At 47.1% G+C, this 18,177-nt stretch overlaps 3 protein-coding genes across 7 annotated transcripts in view; 2 read left to right on the forward strand and 1 right to left on the reverse strand.

The window, feature by feature from the left end:
• Window positions 1–37: 37 nt before the first annotated feature.
• Window positions 38–13,158, reverse strand: LOC143317287 (uncharacterized). Its single transcript, XM_076725367.1, has 7 exons — window positions 13,045–13,158; window positions 12,391–12,609; window positions 3,611–3,701; window positions 3,439–3,531; window positions 2,383–2,490; window positions 1,091–1,191; window positions 38–977 (listed from the first exon to the last, which is right to left on the reverse strand). Exons 2-7 carry the CDS (start codon window positions 12,478–12,480, stop codon window positions 957–959), a joined length of 504 nt encoding a protein of 167 aa, XP_076581482.1. The 5' UTR covers window positions 12,481–12,609; window positions 13,045–13,158; the 3' UTR covers window positions 38–956.
• On the forward strand, window positions 6,804–17,594 carry LOC143317276 (uncharacterized). 3 transcript variants are annotated; one of them, XR_013076656.1, is made up of 8 exons: window positions 6,804–6,888; window positions 7,908–8,411; window positions 8,711–9,232; window positions 9,317–9,716; window positions 9,926–10,030; window positions 12,896–12,967; window positions 13,064–14,718; window positions 16,449–17,594. XR_013076656.1 is itself a non-coding variant. In XM_076725348.1 (8 exons), the coding sequence occupies exons 2-7, from the start codon at window positions 7,920–7,922 to the stop codon at window positions 13,903–13,905; spliced, it is 2,433 nt and encodes an 810-aa protein (XP_076581463.1). In that variant the 5' UTR covers window positions 6,804–6,888; window positions 7,908–7,919; the 3' UTR covers window positions 13,906–13,921; window positions 14,641–17,594. The 3 variants fall into 3 exon arrangements, 2 of the variants coding, with proteins under 2 accessions (XP_076581463.1, XP_076581462.1); XM_076725348.1 differs by having other exon boundaries at window positions 13,064–13,921; window positions 14,641–17,594; XM_076725347.1 differs by having other exon boundaries at window positions 13,064–17,594.
• A 78-nt stretch (window positions 17,595–17,672) lies between these two features.
• The window catches only part of atp1b2a (ATPase Na+/K+ transporting subunit beta 2a), a 14,884-nt gene continuing 14,379 nt past the window's right edge, over window positions 17,673–18,177 (forward strand). For 2 of the 3 annotated variants that reach the window (XM_076725356.1, XM_076725354.1), the window contains exon 1: window positions 17,709–18,030. In XM_076725356.1, coding sequence (XP_076581471.1) covers window positions 17,925–18,030 — 106 coding nt within the window. In that variant the 5' untranslated portion in view covers window positions 17,709–17,924. Of the gene's footprint in view, window positions 18,031–18,177 lie in introns of all 3 variants that reach the window. The other variant, XM_076725355.1, reaches the window with a different exon arrangement.

The raw sequence follows: 18,177 nt of genomic DNA on the forward strand, positions 1-18,177 counted from the left end.
AGAGTGAGACTTAGACTTAGACTTAGACTTAGACTCAGACTTAGACTTAGTCTTAGACTTAGACAGAGACATCCTGTCAACATGTTCACTGAACATCCAACTCAGCAGCAACTAAAAAAAACATCAGGATTCTCACAGCACAAATAAAACCAGAAACATCTGAAATAAAACTTCTGGCACTTCACAGGAAGTGATGTCGTGGCATGTTGTTCTGTTACACACGGTATGGAACTGTTCCTAACTCTGATAACTGGGGACTAGACCACACTGAAGTAAAGCTGGACTAAACTAACTAAACCTTCACTGACGTTGGGCTACATCTGTACTGAACCTGCACTACACCTGGAGTTAACCTGCACTACACCTGGAGTTAACCTGTGCTACACCTGAACTAAACCTGCGCTACACCTGAACTAAACCTGCACTACACCTGCACTGAACCTGCACTACATCTGTACTGAACCTGCACTACACCTGGACTGAACCTGCACTACACCTGGACTAAACCTGCACTACACCTGGACTAAACCTGCGCTGCATCTGAGCTAAACCTGCACTACACCTGGACTGAACCTGTGCTACACCTGAACTAAACCTGCGCTACACCTGGACTGAACCTGTGCTACACCTGAACTAAACCTGTGCTACACCTGGACTGAACCTGCGCTTCACCTGGACCGAACCTGTGCTACACCTGGAGTTAACCTGCACTACACCTGGAATTAACCTGCGCTACACCTGGACTGAACCTGCGCTACACCTGGACTGAACCTGAACTGAACCTGTGCTACAGTTTGACTGAACCGAGACTGAACCTGCACCAGGACTGCTGTCCTGTCGCCACACTCGGTGGTTTACTGGAGAGCTGCATCGAGTCCGCTGCTGCTGCAGCAGTTTGTCTAACAGCACTGATGCTGAGAGAAACTCATACTGGCTTTAGCTCTATCAGATCCGCGTCAGTCACAGGGGATCCGGACCTGTGGAAGACACAGGAAACTGCGTCACACGATGGGAGGGGCCCGTTATCTGAGGGGAGGGGTCTGTCACGAGATGGGAGGGGTCTGCTCATCTGATGGGCGGGGCCTGTTACCTTGGAGCTTGTCACCTCTCGGCTTGGTGCGTCGGCGGTTCCGGCGGACCAGCAGGATGAGAAGCAAACTGAGCAGCAGAAGCAGGAAGAAAGAAACAGCTCTGCAGACACAACAACGACGAAACACAATCAGTGTCCACAGAAAACATCACAGAATCATAATTACATGCTTAATTATGCCCCACCCCTTCCATCACTTGCCAACAGCTGATTGGCTGATTATGGAGTTTTGGTGAAAATCTCAATTTCAAATATCTATCGGTCTGCCTCACCGTCCACTTTGTCCAAACTCGACCGCCTGTACCATCCAGCCCTGAGGTACAGGTAAGTCACTAATTCTAGCTTCAGGGTACCAAGTACAGCTTGGTGGGACAGACGTCCCTCATGTCTCACAGGCTACAACACCGGCCATCGTAAAGCGTCCTGATCCTAGGTTGCACTGAGAGCTTCAGTTAAACTGTCTATCAGATCAGAGGCTGCCAGAGCAGGTCTACTGGACTTTACTGCCTGAGTGTGTTTGATCCCTGGAGGCTGACTGGTTGGTCAAACTGGGAGGGCGTGGCTAAAGTAAGTCCTCATCCACCTTTTCACCTTTGAACCGAACGTTCTTCTTTCTGCTCCTCTAACGGCCACAACACATTTCAGCTCAGCTGCTTTCAGTGCTGACACTTCAGTCAACACTTCCAGCTCAATTTAACAGACCTACAGTGACGTTTCAGCTCCTTTCAGCATTTTCACATGAACTTCTTTCAGTATTTGTATTCGACTGACGCTTCAACGACTGCAGTCAGTTTTCTTCATTTCTAATCGACTCTGGCTCCAGAGAAATGAATTATTTATGAAGAAGAGGGTTCGTTTCACAAAGTAACCGCCGAAGAGCGGAAACAGAATCTGCATCTCACAGAAATGTAACATTATCAAAGGATTGAGTATTTACATATCGTGAAATAATAAAATGATGTCATAGCATGAAAATAATTAGAAAGTTCACCCAAAGACAGAAATCAACAAGGCAACATGGCCGCCACCTCAGAGAGACTAAAGACGGCTAAAGGTGATTCTTACATCACAGTGAGGATGATCCACACCTCAGGAGCAGAGACTGTGAAGAAGAGGAGGAAGAAGAAGAAGAAGAAGAAGAAGAAGAAGAAGAACTATCAAACAAAAACAAAACTGAGAGACCTTCAGACATCCTCTGAAAACTTCTTGAACTCTTAAGCTAATTTCTGTCTCATCGTGGAGGAAGTGAACTCTTCCTGCTCTGTGAACCAGCTGCTGTCAGGTGAGTTTACCTGGAGGTTCGGTAGCTGTCAGCGTCGGTGTGACGGCAGGTGAGCTTTTGTCTCCACACAGCGAGTCAGCAAACGTGGAACATTTCACCAGAGTGTCCTGATCAGCAGCTGCAGGACAGGAATCAAACAATCAATCAGTCGAGACTCAAACTGGAGGGTTGAACCAATAAATCCTCATTCAGATGAAACCAAACCCGACTACAAAGCAAGAATGGATCAATAAGAAAGTACATCAATAAATGAGAGGAAGTATGAACACTGGCTTTGAAGTTTAACATCCTGTTTTAAAAGAATAATAATGAGTCAAACGTGATCTGATATTTTGTCAGTTTAAGAAAAGTCGTCTGTCATAAGAGAAAGTTTCAGTCAAAATTTCTTCAGCTGCTGATTTTAATACATGAACGAAACGATCAATATTATTTCACTATTGATTAAATCAGCTGAATACAACTTCTTCACAAATAAGACAGAAAAACAGTAAATCCTCAAAACAAGCAGCTGAGCTGTTTTTACTGAAAAATGACTCACATGATTAATCGATTAAACTAATCCTGCTGATTCATTTTCTGTCGATCGATCGATTCATTGATCCCTCAGTGGTGCAGCTCTGAGGAAAGCACAAGAGCTTTTCATGTCTTCCTGTGAAACGTTTTATTCTGAAGAAGCAGAGCTTTGTTTCTAAACACTGATGATGATGATGATTCACAGGAAGTCTGTTTCATCATGGAGTTCTGAACAGAGAGCTCTGATTGGTGGCGCGGTTCATCTCTGAGCCAATCACAGACAGAGGTTAGGACTCTGTGACTGCCTAATGTGACAGTGACCAACAGTCCAGGAGACGCTTCGTTGCTCTGTGTGGGATTTATTTACGAGTGAAGCAGAAGTCGACTCGTCGTGGTGACAGAAAACTAAGCAGAGCAGAAATCTCAGCAGCAGCTGAAACTTCCTTCACGAAATGGAAATATTTGAGCTTCGGTGTCAGTCAGACTCGTTCTGACGCTCTGGTAACAAAGAGTTCTACTTCACCAGGGCAGGTGTGGAGGCAGGTGTGTTTACCTGAGCAGTCGGTGCACAGTTGACACTGGACTCCTTCGGTCTTCACCTCGTTATTGGTCGTTATTACAGAACAGCTCTTCTTCACAAAGTAACCTGCGGATTAGAGACAGGAAGTCAGAGACAAACCGCAAGTTTTCATGAAGGATCATCTGGACCGTCGTTGGTCAGTTACCTTCTCGACATGTTGGACACCTGGGCTTCGGCAGGAGTTGTGCAGTGACGGGGTCAAAGGTCATCTTCAGTAGCAGCCATGCGATACTCACCTGGAAACAAACAGCGACAAACACCTGAATCAGCTGTTTCTTCTTCTTCGACTTCCTTAATTCTCTGTCTTTTTATCTCAGCTGACAGTCCAGCATTCTGGTCCTGTTATGCTTAAAGCACACTGCCTACATGGATCTACCTGAGCCCACCTGAGCCTACCTGAGCCTACCAGAACCTCAGAAGTGAAGGGAAGTATTTCCAAGTGCAGTATTCACTCTCGCTCTCTCTGACCGAGGACAAACAAACGTCAGTGCCGGTCACTGAAGTGTAGAAGGAGACGCCTGGCAGCAGCCGTCCGTGTGGACACCACACGTGAGACCTGCAGTAGTTCAGGTAAAGGTAGGCGGTGTGTCCCAGGTGTTCATCTCAGTCTGATCTGCAGCTTTAAAACTGTTTTTTATGTCTCCTAGCAACAGCAAACCCTGCACTGACGCATTACCTGCATACCAGAGGAAGCCCCGCCCCTTCACACACACACAAACACACCTGTTTGCAACCGAACACACCAGACCACGTGCTGCATCCAGGTGTCTCAGACTGGGTCTAGACTAAAAACCACTGAACTCAGACCAGACCAGATCAACAGGGAGACTCCAACAAAACCTTTAAAACCAGGTTTGAATGTGAAATCTTTATTCCTTTTGTAACAACAAACAAAAGCAACTGACTCAAAACCACAGAGGCACAAAACCACCTGAAAGAGATTCAAAACCACCTGAAAGAGATTTAAAACCACCTGAAAGTGATTCAAAACCACCACAGATGATGTCAGCGTTCTGTAGACCTGCTCATGCAGTCCAAGTGTAAAGCAGCAGGCAGTGACGGTGAATTCACTTCTGAAACAAACTAAAGGAAACACTCACCTGCAGTCCGTCCATGATGTCGTTGGCACAAAGAACTGACATGAGGAGGTTTTTATCAGCACGAGCCGCTCCCACCTCCACAGAGGGGAGGAGGGTAGAGGAGGCCGATCCCTGTCTCCTCCCTCCTCTCTCTCTGTTTGGTCCTGCCCTCTGACGGCATCTGAACCGACATCAAACACACCTTTTTACAATCAGCCTTTAAAGTGGTGTCAGGATCAGGTTCAGGTACGTGGACCGGGTGTCAGGATCAGGTCCAGGTACGTGGACCGGGTGTCAGGATCAGGTCCAGGTACGTGGACCGGGTGTCAGGATCAGGTCCAGGTACGTGGACCGGGTGTCAGGATCTGGAGTTCATTTTTCATAAATCCAAATCCAAAGAAATCAGATTATCTATATCGTATCAAATATTATCTAATTGATAACTTCTATCAACATTGTCTTCTGTTTTCAGGTGGTTGTTGTGCGTTTCCATGGTTACAGTGTGAAGAGCAGAAAGACTTCATGACGCATGTTTGAAAGAACGTAAACAAACAGACTGAAACCACCGAGAAGGCTCAGCATTCACAATCCTCATGAAACAGTCCTCTTCAGCTCAGCCCTGAACAAAGTCTGGCAGCTGTTCCAGGTGTAGTTTCTACCTGAACAAAGTCTGGCTGATTCGTCTCTCAGTCCTTCCTCTTCTTGGCCAGCAGAAACTCTCCGTCGCCTCCTCTCTCCTACTTGCTCGACCACTAGCTTCTGTCTCTAGTTCCCACATCACATTACAGGATAAGTGACATGACCCATAAACAACAATAACATATGATAACATTAAACAACGTGAGTTTTACTCCAATAAGCCAACAGGTAATCAACAAACACGTTCACTCTGAGCAAAATGAATTCTGAGCAAAGGGAAAAGAAAACTGGTGTTAGTAAATAAAACCAGTACTAATTATCTTTAAGGCTGATTAAATTAGCTGGTATGTGTATGATCATGTACATTTGAACACATGACAGTATGTGGACATAAAAATAATCTTTATATGATAAGAATAGAAAGATTCTGTCAGCTGAATGATGATCTGATCTCACGCCTGCAGAAAAATGAAAACTGTGAAAATGAAACAAAAATTAAAATGAATCAGAAAAAAAAAGAATCTCATTGTGCTTTTTGCACAAACATCCAGATCAGAAATGAAACTCGGTTTTCTGTCTTAAAGCAGTTTAGTCAGTTTATTGAGGATTCTGCAGCAGCGATCACAGAAACTCTCGTTGTCTTTAGTCTTTTTGTTATTCTTAACCCGTTACAGTCGTCTTCACTCTCAAAAAGTCTGTCTGTGTTACAAAGACACATGGACGTGTCCGGGTGTCTCTTGGTGTCTGGACATAAATAATTCGTGTCCCACATTGACATAAAAAGTCTTTCCATTGACAGAAATCATGACTTGGTTCAGTTTCATGTAAGAGGATTCACTCTTCCTCCTGTGTCTCCTGCACTGCTCGTTCAACTGCGGTGTCGGCTCGACAGGGTGGACGTTTAAGTACCTGTTAATCAGACAATCACCAGGTTTGTCTCAGGTGTTACCTGTGTCGGGGTCAGGGTTCAGCAGCCCCAGGTTGTCCCAGTCCCTCCCCAGCAGGTGGTACAAGTCGGTGGTCTTCTCACAGTCTCCGTCCTGCAGACTCTCTCCGATGGCAATCTCACAAACGGTTTTCAGCGTTGTCTTCAAGGACCCTTTGATAATGGACTCAACCCCACACACACACACACACACACACACACACACACACACATAGCTGATATCAAGGATATTGAATGAATACTCAAATGGCGTTCCATAAAATTACCGCTACCACAGCTACTACCACAGCATTCAGAGAAAAGTACTTCTGTCATGACCAGTAGGACCAGCCGGAGCAGGACGTCCTATCAGAGCTCAGGTTTGCTCACTGTGGTCTGAACGTTGGCCTCCATTGAACAGAATGGAAACAGAGAGAAACCTGAGAGACAGACACTTAAAGCTACACTGCAGAGGAGTCATGTGGTACCAGGTACTACAGAAATGATTCAGAGGAGTTCAGATGGTTCCAATACACAGTAATCAATAAGAGAATTGAATGTAAGCAGTGATTGTTCCCATTCACATTTCAATCCAGAGGGTGGCGGTAATGTGCATAAAACTGCCATGAAGAAGAAGAAGAAGAAGAAGAAGAAGAAGAAGAAGCAGCAGAAGCAGCAGCAGAAGAAGAAGAAGAAGAAGAAGAACAAGAAGAAGAAGAAGAAGAAGAAGAAGAAGAAGAAAGCAGCGGAAAACAGAAGAAGAGTTTGTGCCGTTAGCTGGTGAGGACTGTGTCGGGTCTTTACATTTTCTGTCTCAGTCTGTTTGCTAGCTAGCACCTGCATGGTTTAGCTTCCCTTCTCTTCAGTAGCACTGGAGTAACGTTAAGATAGCTACATGCTAGCTCCTAAAATGCCAACAGCCATGATACTGCGGTTAGCTTCTCTCCCGCTAGCTGTTAACATTTGGCCTGAAGGTAAATACGCTTCCATTATCGGACACACCCTTGTCTGCCGGCCTCTTGTCCGCTGTCGGAACTCCAGATACAGTCTAGTCAGTCTGAACACACATAAAAATCCACGATCCCGATGCGGGCTGCCTCCGTCCGAGTACAATAGCTGAGATTACGTGGAGGAAGAAGCGCCAAACTTCATTCTGGAAATCTCTTATTTAGTGTTTCGCTTACCATTACGTCCGCAGCCTGGCAGAAGACTTGGTGGTAATATTGTGCTTCTTTTAGTTAATTCGGCACACATACGGCTGTCAGTGGTGCGTGGTCATTACCTCCGCTCGCTTCAATCAAGGCTGCGTTAAATAGAAGGAGTTTGCGGGAATGAGACTCAGCACTTTAAAAAGTTCGTCCCCAAAAGGGCTGTTTATGAATGTGGCTCACGTCGAACTGAACTGTACCAACTTAATATTTATGAAACGTCCCGAGAAGTGGAGAAACTTTAAACTGCCAGGTATTTGAATGGAGTCTGGAGCGGCGTTCTCCGTCCAGGCTCATTGGTCGGTCTTAGCCTCGTTTGATCTGTGATCTGACGCAGTTTGATGAAAACGTTCATGTGCTGTTGTTCCGCTGAGGATTGTTATCCACATGTATTTCCTGTCATGTTTTTACTCTAAATAATCGTAATCAGATGTGTATACCTGAGGTTAGACCTACTGCTGCGTCAGGTTGGACCACTGGGAGTCCTTTTTAAATCCCTCATAACAGATTAAAACAATAAAAATGTCTCCCCTGAAGTCACACCTGCCTGCAACATGTTGATGCTTACCTGTGTGTGTGCTTAATCATCAGACTGCTGTTACCATGGAGACCGCTGTTACCACGGAGGACCACTCTGAGGTTGCCATGGGGGACAAAACAGAGGTCCAGGCCTCAGACCAAACCTCCTCTCCTAATGGAGAACTAATGAAGCCGGTTGGCCGTCGTCCCCGCCGCCGAGCTACCGCGACCTTAAGTAGGCGAGGTCAGAGAGGGAAGAGGCGGGGTCCTGCAGAGAAGAGGCGGGGTCCTGGTGAGAAGAAGCGTGGCCAAAAGGAAAGGAGGCGTGGGCAGGAGGAGAAGAAGGAGGGCGTGACAGTGAAGAGGACGTGGAGTGACGGGAAGAGGCGGTGGGATAAAAAACATTACTGCGTGTTTTGTCGGCGGCCGCAGGTGAAGATCGCTCGTCATCTGCTGAGGAAGCACGCCGACCAACAGGAAGTGGCAGCCGCCAGCACATTGCCAACAGGCTCCAAACAACGGCACCTGCTGCTGGAGCATCTGCGGTGCAGGGGCAACTACCTACACAACATCGAGGTTGGTTTAGCTGTTTATTCACCTAGCTAGTCTGTTTACCTGTCTACCTGCAGGGGAAACTACCTGCACAACACTGAGGTTCATTTTCCTCACTACCTGTCTAGTTCTTGTATTTTCTTGTCTGTCTGTTTACCTGAGGAGGAAACTACCAGCACAGTACTGAGATTATTTACCTGACTGTTGGTCTGTCTGTTAACCTTTCTGTTTCCCACAGAGGAAACTGCCTGCATGACACTGAGGTACGATGCCAGTGTACCTGACTACCTGTGTCACCCTCTCTCCACCTGTCTGTCCCTCAGGTGATCAGACAGGGCAGCGGTGAGATAGTGCCGTGGCGTCAGCCCTCACAGGAAGTCGATGCAAGGAACTACCTTCCCTGCCCGCTGTGCCTTGGTTTCTTCCTTCGTGCTGATCTCTGGAAACATCAGGCCTCCTGTCGGAAGAAGATTACCTCTGACTCCTCTAAGGACTTCGCCTCTACAGCAGAAAAGACCTGTGACTCCGTGAAGGACACGACCTCTGACTCCACAGGTAATTCAGCCTGTGATCCAGCAGACAACAGGACCTCCAAGTTCACAGAGGACACGCCGTCTCACCCCTCAGGAGACATGACCCCAACAGACCAGACCGGGACCAAACGACCCATGACCTCTGACCCTAATGTGGATCAGAACATGACCTCTGACCCTGGCGTGGACCGGCCCAGGAAGCGCAGCAGGGTCCAGGCTGCAGCGTCCCGCCTCCTTCCCATCTCCAGCGGAGCGTCTGAGAGCTGCAGTGAAGTCTTACATCGTATGAACCAGGACCATGTCTCACACCAGGTCTGTACACCTGTCAACCTGTCCATCTGACTGTCTGTCTCTCTACTGGTTTCTTTTAACCCTGCTCTTCCTCTTTCTGTCCAGGTCAAATCTGATTGGTTGATCTGTAAGTATGGAAACAAGCTGATGGGAAACCAAGATGGCAGCCAGCGGAGGTACGACTATGTCAGTCAGAAGCTGAGGGAGCTCGGCAGGTTGCTCCTGGCTGCTAAATCACTGGACTTGGGTGTTCAGACCCTCCAAGACCTTCTGGCTCCAGGCCGCCTCAGCCTGGTGCTGGCCTCTGCCAGAAAGGCATCCGGATATCGGTGGAGCCGCCCTCCTCTGGCGGTGAAGACGACGCTGAAAACCGTTTGTGAGATTGCCATCGGAGAGAGTCTGCAGGATGGAGACTGGGAGGCTGCGGCCAAGACCACCGATTTCTACCACCTACTGGGGAGGGACTGGGACAACCTGGGGCTGCTGAACCCTGACCCCGACACAGGTAACACCTGAGTCAAACCTGGTAACAGGTACTTAGTTGAATTTTGTTCCGATAGAAAGAGAAAGGACCAGAGTTTGACCATTTCTGTGACTCTGGTCTTTGATGGGGCTTTAGGTTTTGCTTTGCCATCAGGAGCCAGTAGAAGAATTTCATTACTGATTCAGATGTTAAACATGGTTAACCCACCAAACTGCCATGTTTTTTTCAAGTCACTCCAGTAGGAGGAGCTAAGCTGAAGAAACGATGTGTCCAGTCAAGAAGTGAGAAGGGATGTAAAGAACCAGGTCAAGAGCAGTCTGACACAAGACCAGAGGGTGAGTCCTGATCCTTACCTCTGACCCCTGACCCCCAACAATGACCCCTGACCTAAATCTGACCTATGGTCTGTCATCACGATCTACCACTAATCTAGACCTCTAATGCCCTTCATCCCCCCTAACTGCTCATCATGGACCACGTGACCCCTGATTTCAAACCTGACTTTGAAACCTTTGTTACCACAAAGGCCGTATTACAGAACTCCTTATCTTAAATCTCATGGAGATGCACCAGTCCGACACTGGTGCTGGATATCAGTCAGATCCTGACCCAGACCCTATAGACCGATCTACTTAAACCAATTCTATGTCTACATCTGTGTTAATGTGCTGTGTTCATCAGCAGCTGCTATTACTATTCTACTGAAATACAGCTGGAGTGAAGAAATGTTCCAGCCACCAGACTGATGGTTCAAAGTGTCAGTCAGCACAGAAATAAAACATCAGCCACCGGTTCTGAGTCATTACACTGACAGAAAGGATCGTTTACATCATGGACACTGTTCATACCTGCTGTGACTTTTTTCCTCTTTTTTAAATTTCATTAACAGCACAGAAATTTTCAGTCAGGAACTGAAACATGACAAGCGCAGGGAGCTTGAGTTTAATGTAAATAGTGTGTTTCTTAACGTTCTGTCACCACCACAGAAGCACCATAATAAGGCCGTCTGACACTCACTGACTGTGGCGAGTTATCGCTTTGATTGACGGGTTACAGCCTAATAATGAGTGTCAGTATTGATTGTAAGCTGATAGCTCAGCGTCCTCGTTGCTCTTATTTTAGCTTCTCTTTTCTGAGTAACATGATTATTTATTCACCCAGAAACCGCTGATATTTCCCAGTATAATGTGTCTAAGGTGTAGTTACAGATTTAGGATTTGGTTCATTTCAGAGACATGGTCAAAATACAGTAATTAAAGATTAAAAAGATTAAAAGCCTTTATTGTCATTATACGTGGTGTACAACGAGATTTAAGACAACTCTGGTGGTGCTGTACTAGAAAAAAGAATAAATAGCAAATAGTAAATAGTATAGTGCAGTAATAGTGCAGTAGATAGTAATAGTAAAGATAAGATAAAAATGGCATATGACACAATGATAAAAAAGTCGTTTAACAGTATGATAAGAGGCATTTAACAGTATGATAAAGGGCATTTATCAGTATGATAAATTTAACAGTATGGTCATATTTGCAGGAGCAAAAAGAAGTTTCAGCAGCAGTGGGATATATTGCACAGTGGGATATATTGCACATATTGGGTTTATTGCACATATTGCACGGTGAACATCATCTACCTAGTGAGTACTGAGTTCAGTACTCTGATTGCACTGGGGTAGAAGGTGTTAAGGAGTCTGGAGGTGTGAGCCCTGACTGATCTGTATCTCTTTCCTGAGGGAAGCAAGGAGAGCAGTCTGTGTCCGGGGTGTGAACTGTCACGGGTGATGTTTGTGGCCCTGCACAGACACCTGGTGTTGTAGATGTCTGCCAGAGAGGGCAGCTGGACTCCAATGGTGCCCTGTGCTGACTTCCTGACTCTTTCCAGAGCCTTCCTGTCAGCCTGGGAGCAGCTTCTGAACCACACCAGGATGTTGTGGGTGAGGATGCTCTCCACAGAACACCTGTAGAAGGACAGCAGCAGGTCCTTGGAAACGTTGACTTTTCTCAGTGACCTTAAAAAGTACAGACGCTGCTGTGCCTTTTTCACAAGGACGTTGGTGTTGGTGCCCCATGTCAGGTCCTTTGAGATGTGCGTTCCCAGGAACCTGAAGTCATTGACCTGCTCCACCTGGTCCCCTCCGATGAGAAGAGGAGGGGGATCCTCTCTCTTCCTCCTGAAGTCCAGCACTAACTCCTTGGTTTTTGAGGAGTTAAGTGCCAGGTTGTTGAGGGAATAATATATAATAATAATAATAATACATAATAATATAACCATAGTTGTAGCCACACAACATCAGACAAGTTTGATGTTACAGTTTGCCATTAAAACACATTTTATTGGGGGGTCCACTCAAATGACCATCCTGTGGGTCCCGACTCACTACATTAAAGATCTACATGCACTACATTTTGGCAACAATGCTCCAGTAACTGACTTTATCTGTATCTATTTGTTGCTGCATTTCAAAGTCTAAGATAGGATTTTTCCCAGTTTGGTATTAAAGAAGGAAATCATAACTAACTGTGGAAATCCTCGACACTCAATCCAACATCACTTATCAACTTTTATTTCTGTTACCTTGTACCCGACGCTCCTTTCTTCATCTTGCTGAGCTCAAAATCTGTGTAACTGCTGGTTTTTGTCATTGAAACATATAAGAATGGAGCAAAAAAACCCAACAAAAACAGGCACTTACTTCAAGACAGAAGAGCTGGAGGTGTTGAGACTGCAGGATCAGGATCATGGCCTGGGATGGACTGTATCTACCGGGGAGTGTTTTGTCCATAGACTGTATCAAACATGGCCGGCGTCTCCATGATGTCACCCTCAGGTTTCTGAAGAGTCACTGTGAAGGTCAGTGACTCTGGCCATCACCATCCTGGCAGCACCTGACTCCATCAGACTCCCAGCTGATCTAAAAATGGACAGAGGTGGAGTGAGGGTGGGGCTGAGGCTGAATGAAACCCGCCTGCTGAACTGTCACTCAGAGTGACCAAATCCATGATTATGCATAACTTTAAACCTTAATATCATTGAAACCAGTGAGTTATGTAAATATATTAATTCCTGTATGTACAAGTTTGGAATCTTCTTTGATTTGGTCCCTGTAAAACTCGAGACTCTAATCCCTTATGTGTTTTATGCACAGAATGTTCACTAGATGGTGCTGTTTGACCTTGTTTGTCTCTACCTGTCTTCAGTTCTGTCACAGGACAGTAACCGACGGATGACCACAATCCCACCAGAGGCCAGACTGCAGACTCCTATTACAGGTGTGTTGTCCTGGTTTTAGCTGACCATAAATTAATTTCTGATATATGTTTTGAGGAGATTTGCATTGTCTCATCACCTTTCTGCCTGTCTTTCAGTCCCTGCAGCTCCTAGGAAGGTCCGACGTCGCACATGGTCTTCTGCAGAGAAGGAGGCAGTTTGGAGACAGTTGGGAGTCCACGTGTTAGTGCAGTCAGTGCCAGGGAAGGACGTCTGCCAGCGATGTCTGGACTTGGAGCCTGTCCTCAGAGGGCGGCACTGGAAAGACGTAAAGAACCAGGTCCACAACCAGATCCAGAGCCAAAAGAAGCAGCAGTTCCATGCTCAAATGGACCTTCAGGAGAACCAGGAACAAGACCAAATCCAAAATCAGAAGAAGCAGCAGTATCATGCTCAGATGAATCAACCCGACCAGAACAACATTCAAAATAAGAAGAAACAACAGTACCACATCCAGATGGACCACCAAGACCAGGACAACATTCAGCATAACAAGAAACAACAGTACCATACCCACTTGGACCACCAGGACCATATTCAAACTCATAAAAAGCAACTGTGCCATGCTAGACTAGACCACCAGGACCATACTCAGATGCATAAAAAGCAGCTGTACCAAATGGATGAGCAGACCCAGGAACTGCAGACCGCCCTGGAACGGGAAACTTCTATATTGACTGGTACACTTTACGGACCTGATGGGTCACATCGAGCCCCTGGACAGTCCCTGCTTGAACGGGACCCCACCATCAGTCCTTACCCACTTCCAAATAGGACCCTGGGGCCTCACATGGACCAGCTGCTGTCCAGAACAGAGTGGACTGACGAGTCTTTAGCCCAGCACTATTCCATCAGCAGACCTCTGGACAGGAACCTACTCCCAGATGCGTCTCCAGGAGGACCGCCAAACAATCCACACTCTGGACATGTCCATTTCTGATGGACAGGCCCACAAGGTCCCTGAGCACTAATGATTATATTAAATAAGGAGACATAAAGTCTCCTTAAGGCCATCTGTGATAAGTCCCTGAACTTCCTATGTAAAATAAAGTAGGCCTCCACCAAAGGAGCTTAAAGGCCAGTAAATTAAGGAGTTCTACATATTTATTTAAACTCACCACATTTAAATGTAATTGAAAATCTGTGTTAGCTCCACTTTTTCCATAGTTGTCTGTCCCACAGCTGAACTGCTCTCTCTTGCCAAACAGAACATATATGTGGCATGTTTCAGTTAAGAAAACAGCAGAAAACAAGGCAGAACCCAGAACCTGGACCAGTGATCATCAGCTGGTGGCCTGTAGTGCCACATCTGGCCCACCAAAGCCTCCATTGGCCTGCAGAATATTAAGGAATTCATAAAATGCACACATTGACTCACCAGTAGAAGAGGCCCGGTCTGTCCTGAGAATGATTGTCAGTTAGCTCGCTAGTCCTCAGCAACAGGCCAAAAAGTTATTCATAGTCTGTCCGTTCTACAGAATCGGATTATTCTCCTGTCTCTGACACACCCCCACCTGTGAACCAATCCCTTCATCCACCTTTTTACAATGGCAATAACACTGAAATCCCAAATGGTGCAGGGCTGCGAGGAAGTGGTGAGACCATCCTGTCTGAGCAGAAAGTCGCCGTTTGACGTCTGTTTTCTTGCTTATATTCCATGTGGCACTCGGGGCAGGTCTTCAAACCTTGGACTTCAGACCAGTCTTCAGACCTTGGACTTCCATGTTGTAGCAGCTGTGAATAAAACTCTCAGGTAACTCATGGTAAAATCTGTGAGAAAGATCTTTTGGTTTCTGTATTTTTTTTCTCTGCCAAAAGATGATTTTCCCCGAAAAAGACTGCTAAAAAACAGGAGAGTTGGGAAATCCCACATGAGAAAGCAGATGGCGAGACGTTCTGTTGGTACCAACAATAACTTTTGACAGAGGAAACTTGGCTTTTGGATATATGATCTGGATGCTTCATATGAGTGTTGTGTTTTATTATGCTCTGTGCTTGAGTCTTGTGCGTGGTCAAATAATTTCAAAATGTCAACTCAGACCTGAAGAAAATACTGTTAGGCGCTGACCTGACTGGCGCTCAAAGCAACTTGTCCTACCTTTACAACGGGAGGTAACTCCACACTTTTCAGAGAATCACTTAGTGCGTCTCTTCGACACAAGACAATTGGCTTTGTTTTCATTGGTCAGCTGTTGTATCAAGTGTCAAACTGAGTGTGTGTGTGTTTGCTTGCTGGGATCCCAAACAGCAGGATTTTTTTCTTTCTGAGCACTCAATCATTGGTAGCTGAACCATGGGTTTTGTATGGAGCACTGACTGCAGGCCTATAATACACTGTGGTGGACTTCAAGGTCATGTGTGTTTTGTGTTTCTTGTTGTCTGCTGATGGCTGAAATGTTAACCTTCTCAGCAAATGACCGGTTGATGTTCGAAGTACAGACTGTATTTTTTGTATGCCCTCCCCTATGGAGGGAGGACAGAATCCTTGCTGCTCGATTCACACCGTTCACAAACTGATGGCGCAGCATCGGGGGCAGTTTTTGGGTTCAGTATCTTGCCCAAGGACACTTCGGCATGTGGACTGCTGAGGCCAGGGATCAAACCACCAACCTCCTGATTGGTGGATGGCCCCTCTACCTCCCTAGCTGCCCTCACTTGCCCTAAAACAAGCACTGTGAAGACCCCGGCAGAGGTCAGTGCTCCTGTAGACGTGGAAGAAAACAATTTATAGTGTGACGCTGGAACCAAACACTCGGGGCTACTATCTGAGCTAGAATACAGCGTGGAGGAATCACTCTGTATGGAGGAGGAAGAGGCCGCCACAGATGACCGTGACGCCGAGCCGCCCTGTGCCGGGTGACGGCTGCTGATGCTGCTGCAGTAAATGCACTTTGGTGGAAACGGATGTGGCCGCTGGGCAGGTGCAGATTTCACGGAGCAAACGCTCTGAAAGTGCCGAATCTGACGTTACAGAGGAAACAACATAAGCATGTAAAGTTCCACCAAAGCTCTGGGCCACATATGGACCGTGGAGAGCTGGAGACGTATAAAAAACAACCATGACCAGCATCTGAGCGCTGAGTAAGGACAACAGCCAGTGTGACATCATGCAATGCAGCATGTCTTCATGAGGCCCGCTCAAGACTAGCTTAGCACATACGCTGCTCCCGTTGGTGGTGCTGTCAGAGTTTAGCCTGGCGTCAGTAGCTCTGTTAGGAGTTGTTGAAGTTTATACTCCAGTGTGCTCATTATAAAAATATGCTGTCGTATGCTGTTTTTCATCGTTAAAAAAAGTTGTGGACAAGAAAAACGTTTTACTTCTTAGAGTAGGTGTTAGGATGGCCACAGTCTTACTCCCACAGAAGTTTTCTAATTGACGGCCTTTGATGTCCACTCATCGTTCCTTGGATGTGACACGTGCTGTGTACTGTAGACTCTTATCTATCAGGCCGGTTTTGCTGACGCTGTGTTGGCTTTTTGCAGACAGTATCACCCGACAGCCCGTCGGCACATCTCAGATTCTACTGGACGAGACGGTCGTCAGGTTCAGGACGTCAGAGCGGAGTTTCCATCGGCTGACAGCACCGCAGATCCACAGAAAGGACAGATGAAGCGACTCTGAAGTGATCTCACAGTTTTCTCTGCGGGGGGGTCAAGTCATCGTCCAGCTGACAGAATCACTGCAGCGAGCATTTGACTGCTACTCATGTGTTTCTTCAACACTTTGTGAATAAAACTTTGAACATGTGTTGACTGTTGTTTGTTCTGTACGTCACATTCATCAGTGAGGGCACGGACGGCTTTGATGGTGGCATCGTGACAACGTGATCTGTTAGAACAGCAGTAGAGGAAACTCCTCACTCACCCCATCAGCTCTGACTAATGACACTAGACTCACTGCAGCGATTGTTGAGCTAATGTACGTCTGTAACCGCCTAGCATCTGTTCATTCAGACCAGGAGGCCGTCACTGTCCCACCACTGCTGCTCCGTTACAGGAGGAGGAGGAGGAGGAGGAGGAGGACACGTCAGCCACAGACTCCGCATGACACCTGGAACCAGAACAACAGATCTGTCACATGACCTCCCTGAAACAATGAGCAAACCTCTCTCTGTGTCTGTCTCCTGTCTCTCTGACGATCAGAGAGACAGGAGACAGACAAATCAGATAAAGTTGGACCAGGTTTCCTTCAGTCTTGTTTTTATCGGGTTGTCTGTCAGTGTCATTGATCAGCAATCAGTGTTACGAGACGTCGTGCAGCTGAAGCCTGGTGCACTGTGGGATACGCTGAGCTCTTACTGGGGGAAGTGTTTTCTGTGTTTCACATGTGGGACTCACCTGTCCACCACCCACCATGTGACCGTGCACTGCAGACCAGCGCTGACTGAGCCGGGGTCTGTTGGGACCGGGTCCAGGTTCAGAGGGGCCCACCAGGGACACACCTGGAAGAATTCTGAGAGGAGCTCATAATGAACGCAGGTGAAATGACGGATGAGGCCGCTCAGGTGACAGAACGACAGAAAACCGTTTCTGACGCTGGCGTGAGAGACACGTGAGTGACGTCACCATATCCGGTTACTTAAAAGGTCCGTCATCACGTCACACACACACACACACACACACACACACACACGGACTGCAGGGGGCGGGATCTGTCTTGATGAGGCCCCTCTGTCATTGGTGGGGTGAGGGGAGCATGTGTGACGTCAGATGGTGTTGGGGGAGGAGGAGGCTTTCCGCAGTGACTCCGTCCTGTCTGTCTCTCTGTCCGTCTCTCTCTCTGTCTGTCTGTCCGCTCTCAGCGACCATCGTCGATCGGCCGGATCGAAACACTGATCGATTTTAACCGGAACACTCAATCAGCAGCAGCAGCGGCGGGACGCTCGTGCTGTCACAGCGGGAACATCGCGCGCCGTCTGAGCCCACAGACCGACCTCCATCTTCATCCTCTTCATCATCATGTCCGGCACCAAAGAGGAGGACCGCAAAGGCTCGAGCGAGTGGCGGGAATTCTTCTGGAACCCGCGAACTCACGAGCTGATGGGCCGAACCGCCTCGAGCTGGGGTGAGTCCCGTCCATCTGTGTCCCCCTGTCCGTCCCTCTGTCTCTGTCTGTCTCTGTGGCCCTTTTCAAATGAACTAAGCTTCATTGACACGAACATATTGGTAAAAACACAGATGATCAGTGATCAATAATCCGTCTCTCCACCTC

The sequence above is a fragment of the Chaetodon auriga genome, chromosome 24 (genome assembly GCF_051107435.1).
Source record: "Chaetodon auriga isolate fChaAug3 chromosome 24, fChaAug3.hap1, whole genome shotgun sequence".
NCBI classification, from domain to species: Eukaryota; Metazoa; Chordata; class Actinopteri; order Chaetodontiformes; family Chaetodontidae; genus Chaetodon; species Chaetodon auriga.